Below are 26,560 nucleotides of genomic sequence, written 5' to 3'. Positions count from 1 at the left end.
GAAACACCAGCAGAGACTCAAACCGGGGAGACAGTGCACAGACCGACCACTCTGATAAAGATTCCTTGGCCAATACAGACAGTGACCACCCGCTACTTAAGGCCATCAACAATGCGGAGGAGTCAGGCGCGGAGACACAGGAGACAGAAAAAGAACTGCAACAAGACGAAGATGGCAAAAAGAATTGAACTAAGGGCGTGAGATGGGAGTACACCGGCGACAGGCCCACTGCAAAGTGGTTTTACTCCCAGATGGACCTAGGTTTTAGAGATACTGTGTACATCTCTCTCTATCAAATCTATATCGACTGAGCTGAGTTGTCACGTTGACACTTAAGGGGATAGGCGTAGGGTGCAGGAGAATGTGGGGAGGGGGTTCAGAGTTGGGGAGAGGGAAGATAGTAGTTCAAAGATTCAACTGGATTCTAAGTCAGGCAGCAGAAGGGTATCTCAGGACACAGGACTAGGAGTGGTGGGATGGGATGGGAGTGGGTGGGGAAAGGGGTTGCTTCTTACGGGACTGACACAAAACACACACATAATGTATGACCAAGCTTATACAGTTTTGACATGGAATGTCAATGGACTAGGCAGCAAGATTAAGAGAGGTTTAGTTAACCAGTATATCAAGAGAATAAGGCCCGACGTGGTCCTTTTACAAGAAACCCATCTCCGTGGCACGCAGTGTGCATTTATAGGGAGAGGGGCGTATGTTACACTGGCGCACGTTGGGTTCTCGCCCGGGGCCCACGGGGTGACTATGCTTATCAGGAAAACCCTACCGTTCCGCATACCTAAATCCTGGATAGACCCCAACGGTACCTATGCTGCTGTCCAAGGCACATGGGACCGGAGAGATATTACCCTGGTCAGCGTCTACGCCCCACCACGATTACAACCTCAAACGTTAGACGCAGTTGCTAAGATATTGCAAGACTCAGACACCCCGGCCCATGTTACTGGAGGAGACTTCAATGATGTCGTAGATCCGAGTCTAGACCGGTCCAACACATCGGCCGGTACCCGTGTTCCCACCTCGCTAGCAGACTTTGTGAGGTCTATGGGGCTAACTGACTTGTGGCGCCGACACTACGCATTAGACCGTACCTATTCCTATTTTTCGGGGGCACATAAGTCCTTCTCTAGAATGGACTACTTATTCACTCCAACAGGAGAAATTCAGGCAATAGAAGAAGTAGAATACTTGGCTAGAGGTATCTCCGATCGCTCACTGTTACGGTTAAAAGTAGGGGGGCAGAACGTGGATTACGATCGGACTGGCGGCTGAGTGCAAGGGAGCTCCGTGACACAGCAGTGATGGAGGTTATCAAACGAGAAACAAAGCTGATTTTTCAGCAGAACCAAGGCTCAATATCCTCTGAGGCCACCCTCTGGGAGGCCTATAAGGCAGTCCTGTGAGTTAGGTTGCAAGACAGAATAGCAAGGAAACGAAGAGAAGAAGGTCCCCAGATAGAAACTCTAGAAGGTCAACTTCTTGACATAGAAGGCAATATCACCCCAGAAAATGAAAGGAGGCGACCTTGCTTAGGCAAATAGAGATCACCCACAGGCAACTTTGTGCGCTGGCAGATAGAGAGGTCCAGTCTCAGTTACTGGCAACGCAGCACAAACTATACGAGTCAGGAGACCGTGCAGGGAAACTCCTTGCTTGGTTAACCTTGGTTACGCCGGAAGGAAAGAGGCAAACTCGGTAAGCCAGATAGTTGAAGCAGATGCACTACATACAACTGCAGCAGTTTATTGGCCCAACATATACTAAGTATGCTCCTCGCGGCCAAGGCGTAGGGGACGCTGGCTCCGGATCTCTGCCAAGCCACGGTGGTGGTCATAACAAAACCAGGCAAAGCCCCAGAAGACTGTGGGTCATACCGTCCAATCTCCCTCTTAAACATTGAGACCAAGATCTTAGCTTCCATATTAGCCACACGATTGTTGACGATCATTACATCATTGATTCATAAGGACCAGTCGGGCTTCATGCCCAAACGCTCCACACGTTTTAATCTACATAGACTTGCAAATTGGATAGAAACAGCAAAAAGGGGAGATAGGCCCTGGATACTCCGTTCACTCGATGCCGAGAAGGCATTCGATATGGTTCACTGGCCGTTTATGAAACATGTGCTTTTAAAATTAGCGTTTGTGAGTAATTTCCGGTCATGGATTGATATATTGTATATGAATCCCAGCGCCAGAGTCAAGGTTAATGGAGTTAAATCAGCGGCCTTTCCCATCCACCGAGGGACTAGACAGGGTTGCCCGCTGTCCCCCTTGCTCTTTGCACTGGTGCTAGAGCCATTGGCATGCTTAATCAGAACACACCCGGCTATAAAGGGGTTTCAGGATGATGGAGGAACGAATCTCCCTCTACGCGGACAATATCCTACCATACATAGCCAGCCCGGACACAAAACTCCCCACAAGATTTGAATTCGTCACAGAATACGGTAAGTGGGCTGGATATAACATTAACTGGGGGAAGTCCAACATTTATCCTATTGGCGGCCCCGTTGACCCACATCTTATACCGATGCATCTTCCCATTGCAGATGATGGCTTCAAATATCTGGGTTTATTTATCTCTTCTAACGAAACGGACTGCCTCGCCCATAATATCCAACGTGTCCTGGGGGACTTCCGAGAGGATGTTGCCAGTGGCGGCACCTCCCATTGACCCTACTCGGGAGAGCTGCCATGTAGAAAATGATCACACTGCCTCATCTTATATATTCTCCAAAATACGTATCACAAAATCCCAGAGTTAATTTTTCGGACAATAAACAACCAAGTGCGCACGCTATTGTGGGACGGAGGCCACCCCCGTTTAGCACTACAAACATGGCAACCCAGCCAATATAATAGGGGGGGGGGGGGGGGGTCACGCTACCGGACACCCAGGCATATTATAGGGTGGCTCATCTTACAGAAATCAATGAGTGGGGACACACGCCCGGGGACCACCCCATATATGCCCTACAGAGACTCCAATTTCGAAAACACTAATTTGCACTATGTATATATGGAGGTTGGGGAAACAGGGGCCTACTGCCGGCTACACAGAGAGCTATTGAAGCCTATAAAGAAGCAGAATGCCAAATGAAATGGGCTACCCCCTTATGGGAGGGCAAGCGGTTGCCGGAAATAGCAAACCTATGGGGGTTTACTGGATGGGATACCATCGGGATCACCAATCTAGGGGACATTATAAGGCAAGGAGATTTGATAACCTTTGCACAATTACAGGTGGAATACAGCCTGTCAGATAGTCAACATTACAAATCCATCCAGCTCCAGAATACCTGGAGCGCGCAAAAGCCAGACATTGCAGATCTCCCTGAATACGCTCCACTGAAAGGCTGGCTGCTCCAAGAGGAGATACCAGAAAAGGCAGTCTCCTGGACATATAAGACTCTAATAAATAATATGCCCAACAATCTACTAACACTTAGAAGTAAATGGGAGGATATAACGGGCACTTTAGAAGATATAGACTGGGAAACGGCCCTAATGCACCCCAGAGAAGTAGCGATAAAACTTAGGCTGAGACTGATCCAGTCCAAAATATTACAGAGTGTACTATGATAGGGTGAGACTCCATGCAGTGGGCGGAGCAGAGTCACCAGAATGCCTCCGCTGTGAAACGGAGAGTGGCTCTTACATACACACCTTATGGGAATGCCAAATAATACGTAGATACTGGACACATAGTGCTAGAACTGAATAATATACTGGAAGCACAAATCCCGATGGGCCCCAAATACGTCCTGCTTGGCATACACACAGACATTGATATTCCCAGATATAATCTCCTGCTAAGTAACCTAGGATTAATAGTGGCAAAGCGAGACATAGCCAGACAATGAGGGAGAACGGATCCGCCCACTATGAAAAAGTGGAGGGCTGGCATGGACATGTACATGGGGGCAGAAAGAACAGTATATCAGGCAAGAGAGTGTCCCAAGAAGTTCTAGAGGATCTGGCAACCTTAGCTGAGATATTACAACCTAGAGATATAGGAAGAAGAAATGGACATAGCACAACTCATTCCACAGGAGCGTGCGGGAGTTGGGTCCAGCGCCCCAGCACACGGGACTAACAGAGAAGTGTAACACAACCACTGCGGGGAGAGAGTGGGGCGCGAGAACTAGGGAAGGGAAATGTTATACACTGTATTCCCACCACCCATATTTCCTACCTGCTGTATAATTTTTTGAGAAATATACCTGCTGACTATTGTCATGTTATATTTTGCTCTTCTTTTGTTTCAAATAAAAATAAAAACAGTTTAAAAAAAAAAAAGTCAGTTTGTCTTCATACATTTACTTTTTATTCTGCAAGTGAAGTTAGAGGATTTTCAGCTGGCCAGAAAGGGCGAGTAGTCCTGTTCTGAATAAATCTTGCAGGAGTGTGCGAGTGGATTTTTCGAGCCCAATTTGTGGTCTTATGTAGACTGATGAAGATACCATTGTAATTTCTGCCAAGCTTTGTGTACTGTTTGAGGTTGCATGTACGGTTTTCCATGACATACGTTTATACCTCTTCAGGATCAGATGGGTCAAAGCAAGACTGAAGATGATGTTTCTCATGTTCCATCACAGAAGGAAGGAGGAAGCATCAACAGAGACAAAGGACTATCAAGGGGTCCCCAAAACAGTTGATTGAACAGTAACTTATTGTGGATTTCTCCGGTTTTGTGGTAAATCAAGCCTTTGTTGTTATTAACATGGCTGCTGATAATAAAAAGTGAAGAAAGTACAGCTTAATCCTCGCCTCCGTGTCTTTAATAGAATTGAAACTTTCCGTTGTGATAGCTAGGAAACTTATCATACCTCACTTAATTATGCCAGCTGTTCACATATGGAACCCATTTCAATTATTGCGAATCTTTATAAACCCCAGCTATGAGAACCCTCACCCAAAGTTAGTGAAGGAATGGGCACGACATGTAAAAATAGGATGAAACTCCTCGTGAAATATGCTAAAATTGAACCTTTATGCATTGTTAAACATTTAATGGGTGTGACGCTTGTATATGCCAAATTCACACACCTAAATCGTTTGAGGATCATACCACCTTATTTTGACTCTGACACTTGCAAAATTCACCCATTTGTGAAATGCAAAGATTTGATACAGATAGAGTCCTGTTATATTCCCAGACTAGTAAAGTCAGAAGGGTGGCATTATCAGAGCTTTGCTAGAACCTAAACCATGGCAGAAGCCTTGGCATAATCACAAAAGCGATTATCAGACCTCTGACATAATGAGAAAGCTGCCTTAATTTGGCACCTTACTGCATGGCACTAATTGGGTGAATGTGTCCCTGCTCATCTATCCCTGAAACATTTTTGTCAGAATGGAAACATAGTTCATATATGACAGACCTAAATTCAGACTTTCTGAGAAGAGATTTTCAGACCCGTTAATCAGAGTACGGGATCTCTCATAGTACTAGTATTGGAAAACTGTGATAGAGGTGCTTTGCCAAACTAACATGTAAGCGATAGCAATCATTAGTGAGGATAGGGATAACAAAGTTCAAAAAAGGAAATCAATAAAACCGCCACAACCTGAATACATGGTGGGCAATTTTAACTGTGAAAAAGGTAACAGCATCCATGCGTAAACCATACCAAATATACACAAGCGAGTCGCCATCATTCCAAGGATTTTTTACAAGGAGAATGCACTTGGCCATTACGGATACTGAGGCAAGACTCCTCACTTTTAAATTGATGTAAAATAGAAAATAATATGATTGGCTGGAAGAGTACGAGTTAAAAATGGATACAATGGGGGGTGTGGCTTAGCGCCGGCGAAGATGGCCGCCTGACCACAGAGCTCCGCTGAGGACAAGCCCTTTTTCACCCAAAATCTGACATCAATCCAGCTGAGGGGATCTAATTTTACCCCCTAACGTTTCACTGGGTGCTCCGGAGCGATCCACGGGGAAAATCGGACCGCGGGAAGTGGCTTCAGGCCTGCAACGCGCCCTGTCAGCGTGGACAGTATGGCAAGCAAATGTCGCGCGGGGCCTGGGAAAAACGCCCTGCCGCCTCACGTTCTAAATCCTTGACGGAACCTGCTCACTCCCGGTGTCCCGACATCAATCCGACGGCCTGCACTCATCGGCGCGGACAGCCGGCTTCAGTCTTGGTGGCAGTGAGAGGAAGCACCGCCGGGATACCTGGAGGAGGTTTGCGCCAAATCGCGGCGCTGGCCCGGGGGACTGCAGCGGCGTTGCTCTGCAGGTACTGGGGTCGACGGTGCCAGAGTAGGGCGCCAGCCAGATTTGGGGGCCTAGTGAACGATCCTCGCCCCAGAGGGGGTGTAGGACGACAGAAAGAGATCAGAGGTGACGCCCTTTTGGGGCAGTGTAGCTAGGAGCCCTGGTTTGCCCTGCGACTACTACTGCCCGGTAAGCCCCAAATCTGTGGCGCTTGTCGTGCGGAGGCTTAAATACGACTCGCTCGGCCACCGGACCGGTAGAGAATTGTATGGGCCCAGTTGACGGAGCGTCTTATCCTGCTTTACACCAGTCCTGGGGTGCGGTGCTGACGAAGGTGAGGCTGCTGCCTGTCATGCAAACCTGCCCCACCCTTGTGAAGGAATAGCGACACAGGGAAGCGAAGGGCATACCTCCCTTGTGGACCGGGGGCACTCAGGCCGCAACTGCTGCTACACCGTTTTGTGTTGAACTCTTATCTCTTCTGCTCACGCCATCTGCCCGGAAAGCAGGCAGGGCCAACGGACCTCCGCTTTCTGTTCCACCCCTCCGAGCCTATTCGGGGCCCTCACGTTCCGGTGGTGTGGCTTGAGACTCCGGGGCGTCATAACTCATCGTTGCACAACATCGTGCTCTGTACAGGCAGAGGCATACGGCGCTCACAGGACCGCCTGGGCGTGAACACTCACAATAAAGCCCAAGGGCAGAACAGCGGTGCAGACAAATAAACTGCGGTCCCGAAGCATACTCCCACAGAAGGAGCCCAGGGTGGGGGCGCTGTAGACACTAAGCCGTCTCTCTCCTCCATCATGGCGGCCATCCAGGTGCTGGGTGCCACTGTCAAGACCAAAATAGACAAAGTCTCCATCGAAATGAACCTGTTGAGGGCGGACATGAATAAAACTACGGAAAGAGTTAAAGTAAACGAAACTAATGTTCGTGACCTTCAGACCTCCACGGAGAAACTTGAAGAGCGGGTACAGCAGTTGATACACCTGCACCGTCAGATGGCACTCAGGGTTGAGGACCAGGAAGGGAGAGCCCGCCAAAACAACATCAGGGTAGTTGGGGTCCCAGAGGACTTGGAGGGGCCAAGTGTAGACCTCTTCCTGGAGGACCTAATCCTAAACCATCTCAAACCGAAGTGGCTCTCCTCACTATTCACAATCGAACTGGCGCATCGGGCGCCAATCCCTAAACCCAAGCCAGGAGCTGCACCCAGGACTATAATTCCTAAAATACTCAACTATAGGGACCGTGATGCAATTCTACAGGCAGCCTGAACGCGTGGAGACCTTCAATACGAGAATGCGACTGTGCGATTCTTTCCGGACTTCACGCTTAAGGTCCAGCAGGAACGGCGCTCCTTCGATGGGATCAAGAGAGAGCTCAGGGAAAGAGGAAACTAATACATGATGTTTTTACCTGAAAAACTCAAAGTCCTAGTAGATGGCAAGTCCCTTTTCTTTACGTCCCCATCGAAGGTACAGGACTGGGTGGAAAGAGTGGCCACCCGGAATCCAACGGCAACTGCAGGTGACAAATGGAGAGACGCACGCGTCCACTCACCAGGCTCGGCGGAGGGCAAATCCGACGTCGACAAACTGAGTCAGCGCTCTGGAGATCGAGATCTAGTAGCCCGGGGACACTAAGGGTTCAAAGGGACTGAACGTTCTGGACTCTGCATTCCTGACCCTGCGGACCCACTTCAACGAACTGTAATGTATGCACTCCTTTGTAATGGGGTGGGTGGAGGAGGTCTGGTGAGACGTGGGGTTGATTTCTCTGGCAACTATCCACTGTTTCCCTCGCAGGTCTTCCCTAGGGGTGGGGGAACTCCTCAGGTGCCCGGAGTCGGTGCTAGCCCTTTTTTCCCCCCGCTCATTGTTTGCACAGTTTCTGGGGCGATAGGCACTCTGCTAGTTGGGGATGTGGGTAGTTTCAAACCTACGTGGCAGGGTAGCAGGGAGGGGCGGGGGATCGACTATGGGTTGCGCATGTTATTTTTATTCATAGTTCATTCTTTTTTGATGCAGTGGGTGGGGGGAGGATTCAAAGGCGGACCTCTGGTCAGGCAGGAAATGTCATTACGTGTTCAGGTTGTGTCACACGGAGCGCGGGCGTGCTACATTCCTGTTTTTCTACAGTGAATCTGAAGTGGGATAAGAGTCTGAAGCTTATCAGTTGGAATATCAAAGGGCTCGGGGATAAGGTTAAAAGAAACATAGTGCTCCAATACATAAAGCGTCATTCCCCAAATGTCAAACTGCTCCAAGAGACACACCTAATAGGTAAATTCCTGTAGAGCCCTCAACAGGTGGGGCTACACGATGGTGGCGCACGCAGGCTTCACCCCTGGTTCACGTGGGGTGGGCATCCTAATTAGACATACATTCCCACTTAGCATCAACCATACCTGGACAGATCCTCTTGGGTGCTTCGCGGGGGCTCAGGGCATTGGGAAGGGCACACCCTTACTCTCTTAGCGGTATATATCCCACCAGGTCTTCAGACCCAATCAAATAAAGACTTGGGGACACTCTTACTCTCCCATCCTGAAGTACAACTCATATTGGGTGGAGACTTCAATGCGGTGGTGTCAGGAGATCGCCACCCGCCCTGAGACATTACTGCTGGGCATAACTGGAGAAGGCACCATGCAGACCTCCAACAATACACATTCTTTTCAGGGGCTCACCACACCTTCTCCAGAATAAATGACATTCTTATGCCCGAACAACATGCCACCACGCAAGAAACCAGGCATATGGCGAGAGGTATCTCCGACCACTCTCACCTCTGGACACATCTCCCCTCTGGACACATCTTACTATAGGTGAAAAATGGGTGGAGTACATAGCGCCTATCAACCCATGGTACCTCCGCAATCCAGAGATTAAAGCAGCACTCAACCAGAATATTGATCACTATTTTCAGGAAAACGTAGGCACAGTCCACTCCCCTACTACCCTATGGGAAGCGTGCAAAACAGCGATTAGGGGCCACGCTCTCTCCACCATCGCTGGACTGCGTAAGGAAAACACCAAGCAGATGATCTCCTGTGAGAAAGACCTCCTTCGCCTCAAGGAGGCAGCAAAAGACGGCGACGATCAAGTTGCTCTACATAGACTGCAACTCAAGGAAGCAGAGTACAGAGCGCTAGCGACAGACGCTGCCAAAACATTAGCGAGGGACGGACGCCTCTACGATCAAGGAGACAAGGCAGGCAAACTTATTGCCTGGTTGGACAAAAAAGAAAGGGCAAATAGATTAGTCCCGAAGCTTAGGAGTGCTTCACAGACCTGCATGATATCATACGCGAGTTCGCTAACCATTTCACACACGTATACCGGAGTGGCTCCACACTCCCAGAAGATGACTCCACACTCCTCCTAGCACATATCCACTTGCCTACCCTCTCGGACTCTGACACTGAGGTCTTGGACAGCCCGTTTATAACAGATGAGATAGCCGCGGCTATTAGAGCGTTAAAGCCAGGGAAAGCTCTGGGCACTAATGGTTTGCCTATTGAGTTGTACAAACTTAGACCTGACAAATTGGCCCCACACCTAAAGACCATGTTTGAAGATAGTTTAGAAATGGGCATACTCCCGCGGGACCAACGTATCGCCACGCTGCTGGCTATACCTAAAGAAGGGAAGCCGAATCAGGAATGCACTTCATATAGACCCATTTCCTTGTTTAACGCTGAGCCCAAAATCCTTGCAAAACTGCTGGCGATCCGGCTGCGGAAGGTCATGGGCAAACTAGTCCACCCCGACCGGTCGGGCTTTATGCCCCACCGAAATACCACACTTAATCTACGATGGCTCCACGGGGTGTTGAGGCGACGCACCACTATCCAAGAAGACGCCATTGTGGTTTCGCTGGACGCCACAATGGCTTTCGACACGCTAGAATGGGCATACCTGATGGCAGTCCTGCGAAAGCTGGGATTTGGGCCAAACTTCATCGGGTGGGTATGGCTCCTCTATACTGAGCCACTGGCGCAAGTGGTGGTCAACAACAAAATTTCAACCTTCTTTGTACTTGAAAGAGGGACTCGGCAGGGGTGTCCTCTCCCTCGAGCCACTAGCAGCCTAGATACAGAGAGATCATTCCATTAGGGGACTTAGGTGGACAGCAGAATGAGAGGACCGAATCTCATTGTACGTGGATGATATCCTCTTGTATCTGGCCTCCCCTAAGAAATCAAATGGGACTTAATCGGCCTTACACGAATAGGTGACCTCTGGGGACATAACGGGATGACTACTTTCGCTTCACTACAACAGACACGCGAATTGGCCGCATCAGAACATTTCAGATACATGCAAGTCAGACACTCCCTTCAGGCTAACATCCCGACTGGGTCCCAGCTATTGGAGTCCTCCCCACTCGAAGACCGCCTGCTGGACGGGCACCTCCTCGAGAAAGCTATCTCACTCACATATAAAAAACGAATCCGCAACACGCCAGATCCTTTCACAGCACTGAGGGAAAAGAGGGGGCGGGACAGCCTAGAGCTGGATGACGAGGAATGGCAGGAAGCGTTCTCCTCGCCGAGGGAGGTTGCTATCTCCGCAAAACTTAGGTTGGTACAATTGAAAATCCTGTATCGTGTGTATATGACGGGTCCTAGACTGGTCATTATGGGCAAGAGTGAAGAGGGGATGTGTAGGAGAAACTGTGGCCTAGAGGGATCTTTTCGGCATGTTATCTGGGAGTGTCCCCTAATTCATAAGTATTGGAAGGAGGTACACAAGCGTATGAGTGACATATGGGGGGCTGAACTGCGGCTCGAAGCCAAAAGATGTCTACTAAATGTATGGGAATCCACTGACCTCAACACGAAGGGTAAACTCTGGGCAACACTCGGCCAGATGGTAGCTAAACAAAATATCACCCGCCTATGGGGGGCGCCGACACCACAGACGCTTACTGCATGGAAAACCAACATGGACTGGTGTATGGTACAGGGGAAAACTGTCTATGTGTCACGTGGTTGTCCCCGGAAGTGGATGGCGCTTTGGACAAGATGGAACATATATCGTGGCAATGTTTGCGAGCCTCCGTATGTCCCCCCCATTGACGAACCACTGACTCCGTGATAAATCATGCTTTTCTCCTGATTATTTTTCCCACTGTACTGCTATGTGTTAAGACCTCCATCTGTGTAAATGTGATGCAACTGTGATATGATCTGCTATATGCACTGACCTCTCACCTGGTATTGTTTAATAAAAAGATTTATTTTTAAAAAAATGGATACAAATATGCTGAAGATTTGTTCGTTTTTTTCGGTTGTAACTTGCTGCTATTTTTTTATTTATTTTTTTTAAACAGATTTTATTTGCCAAATATATTGCAGAGCACTGTCACCCAGCAACTCGTGCACAGAAAATGTACATAGAAATGACTGACACTTTCTGGAACAAAATAGGACAAATTGAGAGCAATATAGTTGCAATATCAACCAAAGAAATAGAAACAAACAAATCCCCCAACCCCCCCCACAATCGCACTCACGCCTACCCCAAAGCAGCACCAGAAGAGAACAGTCACACTTGTCTAGACACTGTACACCTACATCCACAGGGCAATATTACAAATCCCCTATATCGGGAGGGACGCCAAGTCAGTGGACCTGGCTACTGAAACGGGTTCCAGCTCCAGGCCTCAATACTCTGCCCATCGCCGCCAGATTTTATAATGCCTAAGTGGGCACCCCCTGGCCACAAAGATAGGGATTTCCAGCCCCATACAGAAATCCATGCCATTTTTCCAAACGGATACCAAGGGCGCCCTCGGAGCCTTAGACGCTTTAGCAATGTCCCGCTTAGCCAAGGTGAACCCCAGTAGCATAAGAAGGCGTTTGTATATGTTCCCTCCTATATCGACCATAACATGCAGCAGGACCAGCTTTGGGGAGCTGGGGAGGTCCCATCCCAGAACCTCAGAGAGGCACGACAAAACTCCCTGCCAAAATCGAGCTAGGGCGGTGCAGCTCCAGATAGTATGCAGCAAAGTGCCCTCCTCATGCTGGCATCGGAGACACACCAGAGAGGCCAATATGGTCCCAGCCTCGAAAACCGGACAACATAGCCAGTTGCGGCAGTCCCCATTGTGCCAAAGGGGAGTCGCCCGAGTTAGCCTGTTCCACAACCCGGTCCTCTGCAGCGCCTGTCGCCATATTTGAAAGACAAGTTTCGTAACCGGGGCCAAGGAGCTGCGTAACGACATCGAGTAAAGTATAGCATGTAGGGTGTGATCCCCCATATCTGCCCTATCCCCATACCACCACTCACTGAGGACCAATAGGTGGGAGGCCATATAATAGGACAGGATATCGGAGGTTGCCAAACCCACACAATATGTGGACCGAAAGCATGTCCGCAGGGCCACTCTTGCCATTCCACCCGCCCACAAAAACTGACCCATGGCCGCATTAACCCATCCGGGAGAGATCAGATATGGATGGTTTTGTAGTTGGTATAGGAGGTGGGGAAGCAACACCATCTTAAAGATGGCCGACCGGCCATATATTGATAGGGGCATGTGGGACCAGACTTTAACATCCTCGCGCACGCGATCCCATACAGGGGCTAGATTCCTTTCCCATGAGACGAGTGCTTAATCCAATATGAACACTCCTAAGTACTACAATCCCCCGGAGGCCACCTGAACAGAGGAGGCCCAGGAACCAGGACTCGCCCCTCCCCCAATGACCTATAGAGTAGATTTGCGAGGGTTCATATATAAACCGGAGGTCTCCCCAAAAATGTGCATAATGTGCAGAAGGCGCGGTCCCGTCCTATCGATATTCGTGAGAAAGAGGACGTCGTCCGCATACAAATCATTGCGATCTGACAGGCCCGTCGTCCATTCCAGACCAGTCTCTTGGGCATCAATCCGTACCCAGGATGCTAAAGGGTTCCATCGCTAGAGCGAACAAATAGGGGGACAGCGGACAACCCTGCCTAGTGCCCCGTCCAATAGAGAACGTGGATGAGACAGAGCCCACCACCCGTACCGACGCAGTCAGGTCTGTATATAGAAGAGTTATATAGAACAGGAAGCGCGGTCCAAAATTTAATCTACGGAAGAGAGCGAATAAATACACCAGGTCTGCAAGCAATAGCGCGGCCCTCCCCCCAACCCCTGGACGGTTGCCACGTGGGCACGTCGAATATTATGGCGGATCACCCGCTGAGGCATAAACCCGGCCTGATCGGGATGAACCAAAGATTTAACATGCGCACTAAGGCAATTGGCCAGAGCCTTGGCCTCCACATTGAAAAGAAATATGGGGAGATAAGACGCATGTTGATCCGGAGGTCTTCCGGGCTTATGAAACACCACGAACTCTGCGTGTCTCCAATCGCGAGGCAGGCATCCCCGCTCCCTGGCTTCCTCAACCACTCTACAGAGATGAGGTCCCTATTGCAGAAAATAGTGTTTAAAGAATTCACATGGGAAGCCATTGGGCCCGGGGGACTTCCTGGGCTGCATTTCACCCAATGCCACACCCAGCTCCTCCTCTGTGAGCGGGAGATGTAGCTCCTCGCGCATCTCATTGGAGATGGTTCTGGGTGGCAAATCATCGAGAAAGCAACCGACTGCCGCTGCCGGGAGACATTCCCTAGGGGCACAAAGATCTGCATAATATATAGCAAAGCTTTCAGCTATCACGGAGGGGTCGGAGAGGGTGGACCCATCTGGGCCCAGAATGCCCGGGAGCGACTGAGAATATAGCGACCGCTGACACAACCTATGCGATAATATGCTGGACTTATCCCCCCCACTGGTAGATCCTACTGCAGGTCGCCAGCCACACCTGTCGGGCCTCGTCTAACAGAGTATGGGCATATTCTTGCTGCGTCAACAGGATTAGGCGGCGAGCATGTCAATCGGAGCCATCCCTGCTGCTAGATTCCAATTCCAATAACTTCCCCTCCACCTGAACGAGGGACTCCCTACGCAATCTGCGGGCCGCTGCGCAATAGGAGATATCCACCCCCCGAAGCGTGGGCTTCATCGCCTTCCAGAAGCAGTCCGCCCCCTCAACTGTCCCAACATTAGATGACAAAAATTGGTTGATGGTTCCCGCCATATGTTCTCTATAGTCGTCTCTCTGGAGGTTCCACGCCGAGAGACGCCACCGAAACGGCTGCAGCGCTCTACCCACACGCAGTGTAAGAGTAATCGGTGAGTGGTCTGAAAGACCACCTGGAAGAATATCTGCGGCGACCACCCTACTCTCCATGGCACAGGGAACGAAGATATAATCAAGGCGGGAGAAAGAGCCATGCACAGCCGACAGATATGTATAGCCCTGCGCCGTCCCTTGTAAGAGACGCCAAGGGTCCACCCAATCAAGGCCACCATTGAGTGTAGCTTAGTAGTCCTGCCCGCGTCCGGCAGGCCCCCAGGCCGCCAGCGATCCCCAGCCATGTCTAGCACATCGTTACAGTCTCTGCCCACAGCAGTTAGCCCATCAGGCATGTCCGTCCATAGGGTCATAAGCTTTTCCACCAAGCTCAAAGAAAGGGGGGAGGGAGGGGCGTAAACACATCCCAAAACTATGGACTCCGTCCATATCTGCCCCTGTAGGAAGAGATATCTACCCTGCGTAGCCCTCCAAGTCTTTATGTGCGTGTATGGGACCAGTCTATGGATCAGTATCGCAACCCCCCGGGATCCCCTCACAAACCCGGAGTGAAAGACATGTATGTATCCAAATCATTGAAAACCTAATGCCTTAGACCCCATAAGATGTGTCTCCTGCAGCATGAGAACATCTGCCTGCGCTCGCTTCGCCTGCTTCAATATTGCGCCCGCTTAATTTTATCCAACGCCCCCCTGACATTCTAACTCATTAGTTTAAGGGTCCCAGCAGGAACCCGCGCATCGCTAAGGGGCCCAGCCATGAAAAATGTCAAGGAATGGATGCATACCGGGCACCAAGACGTGGTCCGGATAAGATGTCTCTGATGCAGCGTAGGCCAGTGCAATCAAACAACAGAACCCCCCCTCCCCCCCAAACAGCACCCCCCCCACCCCCACCCTATCCCTAAAAAACAATAAAGTATCTCTGTCGCAGCGAGCGTGAGCAGGAGACCCCAACAGGAGGTCCCTCCTGCCGCCCACCAATGGATCCCCAACATATAGTCCATTGTCAGCTGGCCCTTTCCCTTCCAACTAATGTGTTGCAGGGATATCGGCCCTCAATTGTGCTTCAAGGCAAACATAGAAAGGAACTATGGCAGTACAACCCCCCCCCCCTCAAAGTTAGTCTGATGTAGTGGGCAGTCGCTGGGCCGATGCAGCTCAGGATGATGTACTACATGACTGGGACCTGCGCCCAGATCTGGATCGTCGCCGTCCCTTCCCCTTTGGTATCGGTTGTTTCCAGACCATCTTGCTCGATGAGGAGTCAGATTCTCTCTGGGGGTGTGTGGGCGAAGACGCACCGTCTCGTCCGTCCAGTGGAAGACCTCCTTTGGAGAATCAAAGAAATGGGTGCGAGAGCAGTAGACCACCCGCAGTCTGGCCGGGTATAATAGGGCATAGGGAGCTGGAGCTCTCGTAGCCGGGCCTTTGCTGCCATAAAAGATTGCCTGCGTTGTTGGACCATTTTAGTATAGTCCGGGAATTTGAGGATGCGGGCATTGTCAAACAACAGCGGTTCCTTGGCAGTGGCTTGTTTCAGGAGAATGTCACGGTCGTGGTAGTTTAGTATTTTCGCAATGACAGGTATCGGGCGAGCACCAGGTGGGGGCTTCTGACTCAGTGCCCTGTGAGCGCGCTCCACCACGAAACAGTTGGACAATGACCCCGGAGGAAACCAACTCTCAAGCCACTGGGTGAGGAACCGCTCCATACCACCCTTCTCGCATCCCTCCGGAAATGCAACAAACCGAAGATTATTGCGGCGTGCCCTCCCCTCCGCATCCTCCACCCGGAACGCCAGCCCACGTTGAATTGTCTCCAGGGAGGCCACTCGCTTCTGCAGAGTCTCTACCACATCTTCCACCCCAGAGACCCTTGTCTCAGTCTCCGTGATCCGCGCTACCGCATTGCGTAGGTCTTGACGCAGCAGCACGACGTCTGAGCCAACCTTGGCATTTGGGCGTTTCGAGACTGGGTGATGGCTGCAAGGAGGGCGGCATTATCGGGACCATCACCAGGTGTCCGTCCCCCCCCACCCGACGGCACGGCAGAGGCCCCAGGGACTGTGAATTTATCCATTGTACTCTGCTTGGAGGACCCACCACCCGGCCGATCCCTCGTCTTGGGCAGTCCAAGGCCTCCCTGCAGATTAGGTGGTGTCGTTCCCGCCCCCTGTATGTCAAGCTCCGGATATGATGAGGCCCCAAGATGCCACCGGGGGGGGTGGGGGAGGGGGGGGGGGAGGAGGTAGTATGTCACAGTCTGACCACTCGGCCCAGGACCCCAACTCCCAAGTCCAGCGCCTATCGAGAGGCCCCCTCCTGCTGGCACGGATCGGCCGCCGATCCCGGGATGGACTCGAACGCAAGATAAAGGGGGGGGGGGCAAGCTCGGCAAAAGCGATAGTCCTCGGTTCGCAACGCCTGTCAGGTTCGATTCAGGCGTGGTGGTGGACCGGGGAAGCAGGATATTGGAGGATTGTAGTGCGGGCTGGACGGAGCTCTCCTAGCACACGTCCCCCATGATGGCTCGCTAGGCCACGCCCCCCCCCCGACTTGCTGCTTTTTGATGGTGTTAGCAACAGAAACAATGGTTCCCGTGTAATAATTCACACATCTGTACTAGTAGGAGCATGCACAATCGCAATGGGAAGGGTTAGGTTGATGTCAAAAGGAGAAGAGACAGTCGACTTTATGAAGTTTTGGAAACCAAGCACGTCACTAATATTTTAGGTTCCATTTTTTCACTGGGGACACCACGGACAATTCTTCAATTACTCTCTGTATATATTTGTATAACTTTGGCAAAAACATAAAAAACAAATGTTACAAACAGTAAGAAAGGTGTATGTGTTCTCTTCTCCTTTTCAACATCAACCTAACCCTTCCCATTGCAATTGTGCATACTCATACCAGTATAGATTTGTGTATTATTCCACTGGAAGAATTATTTCTGTTGCTAATTTGATTACCCTGGTTCCTTGTGAGTAAGGTCCCCTTTGTCTCTCGTTCCTGGCTTTTTTGATGGCGTGCACGGTTAACAAAGATTTTCTGCAGTGCAATAACTAACTACAGCAATGCCTTATTTATGTTGAAATGAAGCATGTTGTATTGCTAAGATTCATGTATCTGTACTTTTGCAAGAAAATGTCTGTAGACTGCAGAAAGAACAGTTCCCAGCAATTAAAGGTTGTAACCATCTCTCAATCCTCGCTAAGAGGATCGACTACTGTATTGTAAATCAGATGTCACAATGGCTGTCTGTGCCTAGAATTGTCGTCAAAACGCAGAAGGGATTTGGTCTACAATGTTGCAAAGTTCACAGCGGAGTCTCAAAGTTTACCGATTCAGGACTGCTGTGGGTGAAAGCTTTTTATAGTATTATATATGACTCTGGAGCGGCGACCCTGGAAGGGCACGCGCAACGCTAGATTTCAACTGGTCCAATTCTATACTCTCCACAGGGCCTACTTAACCCCAGCAAAGATTTTGCAATATTTTGGAGGCTCCTCGTCGGGCTGCCCTCGGTGCCATACGGAGGGGGCTGACTTCGGCCATATGTTCTGGTCCTGTCCGGGTTTGGGCTCTTACTGGACGGATGTGGTGGCGTGTCTGAATCGAGTGACTGAGCGCGTGCTGGCAGTGGACATGGGAGCTTGCCTTTTGCTTTGGTTCCCACACACCCCCCGTACAAAAATCACGAGCAAATTTATCGATCTGGGGCTGATAATGGCGAAGAGGGAGCTTACCATGCACTGGAAGGCAAGAACGGGGCCGAGCATTCGGAGGTGGAGGGCGAGCTTCCTGGTTTGGGCGGAGACTGAGGGGACACTTCGCCTACAGTTGGCCAGGCGTGCTTCCAATGACACAGCGCAAGATGCTGCTAGGGCGTGGGGGGCTTTGGTGGAGGAGCTTCGTCGCTTGGGGGAACAGGAAGAGGAGGGTGGGGATCAGGCGTGAGTGGCCCGGACTGGGAGGAGTGTGGAGGGACCTGCTGGGAATGCCGGGGAGACTACTCAGGAGGAGGCCGCTTGAATATTTTCCGAGAACAATCGCTATTTGTGCAACTTTATCAGGATGTGCATGGTGGTCGAGCTCCGGGGCGGTATGCATATGAGCGGTAGAGTGCAGCCTTTGGTACTTTTGCGAACACTGATGGGGTTCATCCCATGATTCTGAGTTCAGCTCCCTGGCTGCATGGGGCACTCTACGCATTACCAGAGGGGGGGACCGCTGTGGGCACACTGACAGGGGGGGGGGGTGGGGGTAGAGAGGGAGCGGGGTGGGGTGTTAGGAATGGCACGGTTGCGGAACTACTTTCTCCTGTATTGTCGCTAATTGCCTAGTTCTCCTACACGGGATTACTGTATGTAACGCTGATCTCATGATGCTATAGTTGGGGAAAAACTAATAAAAATTGTTTTAAAAAAAAAATTATATATATATATATATATATATATATATATATATATATATATATATATATATGACTCTGGAGGAGTTGGGCACATGTGTTTAGCTCTAGCGATGTTCCCACCAGACCTCTACGCTGGATGCCATGTATTCCACCATGCCAGCGCCACTACAAGACTTATTTTTCCACTGAAGTAGAATTTGTTGAAAAACAAAATGTAAAAGAGTCAAATAAAAATTGTACGAATTTCAATTAATTCACTCCTGAACCCTCCAGGGCAAATGTTCTGTCCACAATAGTCTATTCTGAAACAAAATCAACCATGAAGAAATTTGCAGGCTACAGCATTCAAGCTTCTCAAGTTTGTCTATGTCCACGGTTGACGCATAACGCACCATGTTCTAGCTGTGTTCATATACTCTGGCGATGCTGTCTTTGGGTCTAGATACCCCCTTCTATCAGGGGGCGTGGTTCTTGGACTCTTGCAATGGACTACCATGTAACTCAAAAGTCATACATTGATTGATGGCGTATTTGTACATGTTCTATTGACTAATGCTGTCACATACACACTGTACGTTGTCGGGATTTTTTCCTAAAACTGTGCAAAATGCTAAAAATGTTAATAAACAGATTTAAACAAAAAGTGTATGCACAAGTTTGTTACACTAGGACATTATTTGTTATGTTCTCTGAAGTAATTAAAGTAATGTATTATAGGGACGTGTTTGTCTAGAAATACGTTTGCCTAGAAGGATATTGGCCTACAATGTGGAATGTACTGCTGAGAAAGATGTTAATAGCATGAATAGTCTCAACTACTACAACAAAAAAAGTTATTGTAGAAGCATGCTGAAAACGCACTTCAAGGCTCCAACGTAGAAGTAAAGTTGTGAATTATTTTTCATTCTCTTAGCCTTTTAAAATATAGGCTGACCCAATTTGCTTTGGGATCATTTTTTAAAGGATATCTCTTCCTGCAATCCCTCAAAATGTATCAGGTCTGAAGAAAGAACTAAAACCATGCAATTAGGCTTTGCGATTAGGTTAGATGACAATATTTTTGTGATCTGCAGTGTTATATAAATTCCAAGAAGCTATGATTTTTAAACCCCCACTGAAACTCCATCTGTGCCATTAGCCGAAGTATGGATTCAAGAAATCCCTAAAAAAAAAAAGTTTTTAAAACACTGAGTCCTTACCTCTCATTCATCAACCTCAATGACGCACAACTATGACAAGCACGTTCACCAAAGTTTCCTAGAAAAAGAGCGAAAACACATTCATATAAAACAAAGCATGTTTTTCAGCAATATTTGCATACAAAACATTAAGGCCACATGTACGAAGCAATTTTCAAGTCGCAAACCGCTTCATTAGCTGGCAGGAAAAATGCATTTTGAGAGGTACAGAGCCCAAATTATGATTCAGTAACTTGTTACCAAATCGCAATTTGGGTTTTGCGATTTGGTATTAGGAAGAGGAGTGTTAAGAGCACCCCTCCCTAATACCTAATCACAAGGGTATGTGTGAATGTTTTGCGACCTGAAAAGGGATGCAAAACATTTTTACCATCAAATTCAATTTGGAGGTAACCAATTCGTAAGCAGAAAGGGGCCCCCAGGGGAACCTCTTCCCCTTTGTGAATGCCTGAGAAAAAGATTTTTTTAAGAGCAGGCAGTGGTCCAACTGAACACGGACTACTCTTAAAAAATAAAACTGAAAAGTTTCATTTTTTATTTTAAATGCATCCCGTTTTCCATTAAGGAAAACAAGATGCATATTAAAAATGGAGCTTTATTTAGAATCAAATCTCCTTTTATTGGCAGTTAAATCAGAAGAAAAATTACAAAGCATGACATCTACAACCCAAGCTGGGCCGGCCGCAAAGTCTGTCGGTGTGTGTCATATACAAGTAGTACCATATCGATCTACACATATACCTTATTCTAGTAGCTGTTGTATGAATCGCTCTTAGTAAGGAATAACCTACAATATCGGGGCAAGAGCTGACAGTGATTACTATGTGTCAAAAATATTTGGGATGGTGGTTACACAGCATGCCGCCTACAAACTGCAATGGGCCGGCCATGTCGCAGGGTAGGGTGCTTAAAACCGAGTAGATAACAATGTACATGGTCATTAATGTCCAGAGCCAGGAATCTGACTTGGATTCACTTCAGTGAAGTGCTACTATACACGAAAAACTACAAATGCAGCCAATTTAAAGCATTCAAACCAAAAGAACAAAAAAGTAGCTTTATTTAAAAGCAAACACAGTCATTATGGTCTGCTGTCCCCAGCAGGCCACCATCCAGTCCTGCGTTTTTAGCAATTCCCAATAGGTCATAAATTGCGACTTGCCTCATGAATATTAATGAAGTAGATCTATCTGCGACCCACTGGGAATCGCAAAAAACTCTAAAGAGTGTCATACATTTGAAAGTACGATTTTCTAATTCCGGTTAGCATGAAATCGCAATTAGAACTAGCAAATTCAAACCTTTGTACATGTGGCCCTAAATCATTCTCAAATAACACTTATTGGCACTTACAATGATAGCCTCAACAAATATGACATTTTTAAAGGATTGCAAATCCCTACACCATGCAAAAAAGAAATTTAATTCTAAAACATAGCAAACTACAAAAGAGAAACAAATTGAAGACTTAGAGACAAACTAAAATAATTGCACACAAAGAAATACAAAGGTTAGAAGCAGTTCTATGAGGGCTGATGGTACTAGAGGCCAGTATGCTTAAGTGAACTTTGGGATTTCCTATTCCATAACCTCAACCTAACCAAACGCTGTGTGTTTGAAAGGCCCTAGAGAGACATGGGGGTTGCATTTGCTGCATTATTGACTAGCTCATTCTGATACTGGAATACATATTAGAAAAAAATATTACCTCAGCTATCAGGAATTTCCTATTGGTGGTATTAGATATTAACTTGGTCATTGTGGCTAATTGCAATTTGTCATCAGATGCACTAGCACGATCTCCCTCAGGGTCCCGGACAACAAATCGTACAAGAAGAATTATTGGTACCAGGCTGGATTTGGGCCGTACCTCTAATTATCCACACTTATCACAATACCCTATATTAAGTGCACAATGCAGTTTCCCTATGTTCCGTTCGGCATTTGCTTGGAAGCAGACTGCTCAAATGTAGCTCTATATCTGTCACACAAGGACGCGATACTACAGAGAGGGAAAATAACCCTCTTTTCTAGAGGAACCTCTCTGAAATAGTGACCTGTTCTCAGACAGGCGGCTTTGTCTTCTTTTTAACAAACAGGATATTACAGGGCATGTAATATTTAGATAAAAATCAAAACTTTACATTTTTTTTTTAACAAGGTTACGGCACTGTCAAACTCCACTACAAAAAATTATTTTATCCCGCCCCAGGAGCCCCTTTGACGGGTGTTACTTTACTATGGTAACAGATATAGCAGCAATGAATAGGCTAACGAGATCAACTTATCGCCTTTACTAACTAATGGACAAAGATTTTGTGAAGGTGCTACATATATACCATGTTTACGCACAAAACTAAAACTTAGCCGAATTTCGAACTGTGAACAAGGAACCTTTGAGACAAACTAGTCCCAAGAAGTCTGAGTGGATCTCCTTCTAGTCTCATTACTGTGAGGGTATGGGTCTGCTCGACCATCTTCGAGACCCCGACATGGCTGCTCCACGGAACCAGATGTCTTAGTGGAGAACAGAAAGGGATTAGTTGAGAGGACAGCGGGTGTAAAAAGCTGGAAGGTACCTCCAGGAAAATCGCATCTGGGGCACAGTGCATGCTAGCACTCTGCAAGAAAGGCCGTGGCGTATGCACCTTCCTACGCTCCCGGGCCTTTAGCTAAACATAGAAAGCCGGGCACACTCATCGCACAACTCTTATCATACTTCTCCAAGCCCTTGCTCTCTGCCCAGGTGCATCGTCCTTGTCACAGCAAACATGGGCTAGAGATATATTGCTAACTCTTAGCCTTGATGGATGACACCATATCTGTTCTCTATCCCCTTCGTATTTACATTTACCCGTGTCACAGTGTCTGTCACACTCTTAACCATTTTGTCTAGTTCGCCTTAACTTCTTGATTTCTGTCTTTAAACGTGCTCTTTGAACTGCCCTTGGCTCTATTCCCTGAGCCTCGCAACTGCCGCCTCGGTCTACTCTTTACTTCTATTTCTCTCCATTTAGCATTTTCCTCCAAGGGTCCGGTATATGTAAGTTTCCTTCCAAGTCCAACTACTGAAGGCCTCCGGGGGCGGGTACACCCGACGGGCAGACGAGGTCATATCTTCCCACACCATTTTGCTCCTTACCATTAGCAGCTTCCCTTGCAAGTACTCGTGGGAGCTGAAGGACGGGCGGCTTGCGGCAGCCTCTCATCAGGAGGGAAGCCATGGCCGCCTGTATCTAGAGTCTGGGCGCGTCAGTGGGAGGAGACCTGGAAAATCGTCTGAGTCACTGGCAGCGGCAAACTCTCGTAATCCACCGTTCCCATGTCCCTGGCACCGGCCGTTGTCTGTCCGACCTCAACCGGCAGTGGCTGTCACACAGAAAAAACGAGGGGCGGAGATTGTCAAAAGACTGCGCGCCCATTGGATGCCACAGTCACACAGAGAGAACGACGCCGCACGCGACTGCAGAATGCGTCGCGCGCTGTTAAAACGTCATCAACACCAGCCGGGACGCTAATCTTATTGCTCGGCGAAGGCCCTGGGAGAATAGTGTACATTTTAAACGGTAGAAAGTGCTGACCATATGGAGCAGCTGAGGGCTAAAAATTAGGAATACTATTCTTGGTGAGGGGTTGTGAACTAAAGTGGTGCTGAGCAGTGCTTTAAATGGGCAGGTACTGAGTACTGGGGCTTTTTTATTTTTTAAGTGAGAGTACCTGCACTTCTCAAGAACGAGCATTTGCAATGCAATAGGTCTCGCATTTGTAGTGTGCGCTCTAGTCCTCGCACGCTGCGTGGCTACGCAGCACGCAATGAGAGAATGCGCATGCGCAAATAGCGGAACGGGACAGAGAGCGGAGCCGCGGCACTGAGCAGGGTGTGCTGGCCTGGCGCTCTTGCGTGTGTAATATAATAAAGTTGAAATAGAGTTCCTGCAACCCCTGGAGTCGTGTGTTTCTTTAGGGGGGATACCTACAACATCACAGTGGCGACGAGACTGGGACATATCTGCGGCTACAGACAGCAGAAGAACCCTGACCCACCGACTGTGAGCACAGGCCAGAGCAGCAGTAGCCAGCCAAGGGGAAGACGGGAAGAAGACCATTCCCAGGAAGAAAACACACGAAGAGCGTGGCAGAGGCAGTGGAAAAAAGGTACAGACCACGTGCAGAGACCAATAGAAGGCGCGAAACCGCAATAGGCACACGCGAGGCCTAGTCACAGTGAACCTGGCGGAAGCGGCAGCACGCGGTGACGGGGGGTCGGAAGAGGAGCAACAGGAGCAGGCGCAACCAGAGAGGGGAGACACGCCAGATAGTCCGAGAGGCCCAGGAGCGGCGCCAGGAAGAACGGGGGAGATGAGCACCCAAGGATCTTCACTGACGGCGCTAATACCATTCCTGCCAAGACCAGGAGAACCCCAAATGAAGTGGGAGGATTGGCGGGAATATTTTAAGAACTACCTAGCGGCGCTCGAAGATGAAAACGGAGAAGCGTTCCCCAGCGCGAGAAAGAAAAGAATACTCCTGCACAATTTAGGCCCGGAAGACATAAGGGTCTACCTGAATCTAGTACCGCAACCCCGGCAAAATCGGACGATGACGTATTTAAACACGCCATGGAGGACCTCGATGCCCACTACCGCCCAGCGGTGAGTGTTTCGATAGATAGGTACAACTTCCAACAGAGGAAACAAGAGCCGGGAGAAACCATTGATGAATACGTAGCGGCATTGAAGAAACTGGCAGTGACATGCAAATACGGAGCATTACACGATGACTTCATCAAGGACCAAATCGTCATGCATACTACGAACAAGAGCGTACAAGACAAGCTGTGGGCGAATAGTGAGGCGCCACTAAAAGAAGTGATCGCGATGGTGAAGAAAGCGGAGTTAACAAAAAGGTGCGCGGAAGCGGCAAAAAGGGAGGTGGTCCCGAAGACCATGGTGAACAAAGTGGATGACACAGAAGCACAGGGAAGAAGCAAACAACCGCCCCAGGAGAGCAAAGGACCCCCGAAATGGAAAGGAAAGACTGGACAAACGTGGAAGCCGACTAGAGACAACAACGGAGCTTGCTACAGATGCGGCAGCCCAGCACATACAGCTCAGGACAAGAGATGCCCAGCGTTCCGTGCGAAGTGCATGTTCTGCGGCATAATGGGCCACTATGAGAAAGTCTGCCGAAGGAAGACGAAGAGTCCCATGGTGAAGTACGTGGAACAAGAGCAACGGGAGGAGGAAGAAGAGCAGGAGGAAGACGTGGAGGTACTGTGTGTCGATGACCAGGTGCTGGGGATAGACGGGAAGAGAACCCGCAAACCACAATGCGAAATGAAGATAGGAGGGGTGAAAATCCAGATAGTAATAGACTCGGGATCCCCGTACACCATCATCCAGAAAGCAGTATGGAAGGAGCAATTCGAACCCACATTGGGTACAAGGCTGGAACCACCAGACATACGCCCAGTATCGTATACAGGGGAACCGATACCCATGGTGGGGTACAGGAAACTAACCTTCGAATTCAGAGGTAGACAAGCCGAATGCAAATTGTACATAGCGGAGAAAGGCCCCTCCGTACTGGGATGGATGGACCAAGGGGATCTAGGGATCAAACTAGACCCGGGAGGCGACACACAAGTCCTTATGACAGCGCCAGGGAGCTGGCCGGTATTGGAAGCAATGAAGAATAAATTCCCGAAGGTGTTCGGAGGAAAGGTGGGGAAGCTGGAGAAATTTACACACAAGATAGTACTCAAAGAAAACTCCAGTCCAGTGTCCCACAAAGTCAGAAATATACCCCTAGCGGTGAAAGACGCGGTGCAGACGGAGCTACACAGACTGGAAAAGGCGGGGATAATAGAGCCGATCGACAGTGCGGAATGGCTCGCCCCCTTGGTAGTGGCGATGAAACCAAATGGGAAAGTCCGTTTGTGTGTGGACCTTCGGGAACTAAACAAGTGTCTCATAGTGGAGAAATTCCCGTTACCACGCATCGAAGAAATGCTAACCAAGACCAAAGGGGTAAAGTGGTTCTCCACCATCGACCTAACGTCCGCCTATCACCAGATAGACCTACACCCGACAAGCCGGAAATTGACATCGTTTATCACACCCTTTGGGTGCTACCAATTCCGGAGAATGCCATTTGGCCTCGCCTCAGCAGCGGCGGTGTTCCAAAAACTGATGCATCGTTTGTTTCAGGACATCGAGGGCGTCCAGTATTTTCAGGACGATATACTCGTGATGGGAACAGATAGAAGAAACCATGATGAGAGGCTGGAAAAGGTACTCAGAGTACTAGAAGACAAGGGGCTGACTGCGGTATGGGAGAAGTGCCGGCTGGGAATGACATCAGTCACGTATCTAGGTCATGAGATAGGAGGACACGGCATCACCCCTAAAAGAGCAAATGTGGAGGCGATATTCAAGGAGACAGCACCCAACAACAAAGAAGAAGTAAGGTCCTTCTTAGGGATGGCAGAGTATTACAGCAAATTCATGCCACACTTTGCCACCAAG

General features: G+C 49.0%; 1 protein-coding gene across 1 annotated transcript in view; it reads right to left on the bottom strand.

Moving 5' to 3' along the window:
• The window catches only part of LETM1 (leucine zipper and EF-hand containing transmembrane protein 1), a 567,062-nt gene extending 543,587 nt beyond the window's left edge, over nucleotides 1–23,475 (bottom strand). Inside the window, exons 1-2 of the mRNA XM_085642560.1 lie at nucleotides 23,176–23,475; nucleotides 20,034–20,091 (exon numbers count right to left, since the gene is read on the bottom strand). Of these exons, the coding sequence (XP_085498686.1) occupies nucleotides 20,034–20,091; nucleotides 23,176–23,257 (140 nt within the window). The 5' untranslated portion in view covers nucleotides 23,258–23,475. The remainder of the gene's footprint in view (nucleotides 1–20,033; nucleotides 20,092–23,175) is intronic.
• Nucleotides 23,476–26,560: the final 3,085 nt, after the last annotated feature.

This window comes from Triturus cristatus, chromosome 2_2 (genome assembly GCF_964204655.1).
Source record: "Triturus cristatus chromosome 2_2, aTriCri1.1, whole genome shotgun sequence".
NCBI lineage: Eukaryota > Metazoa > Chordata > Amphibia > Caudata > Salamandridae > Triturus > Triturus cristatus.
This window is presented reverse-complemented; position numbering and strand designations above follow the sequence as displayed.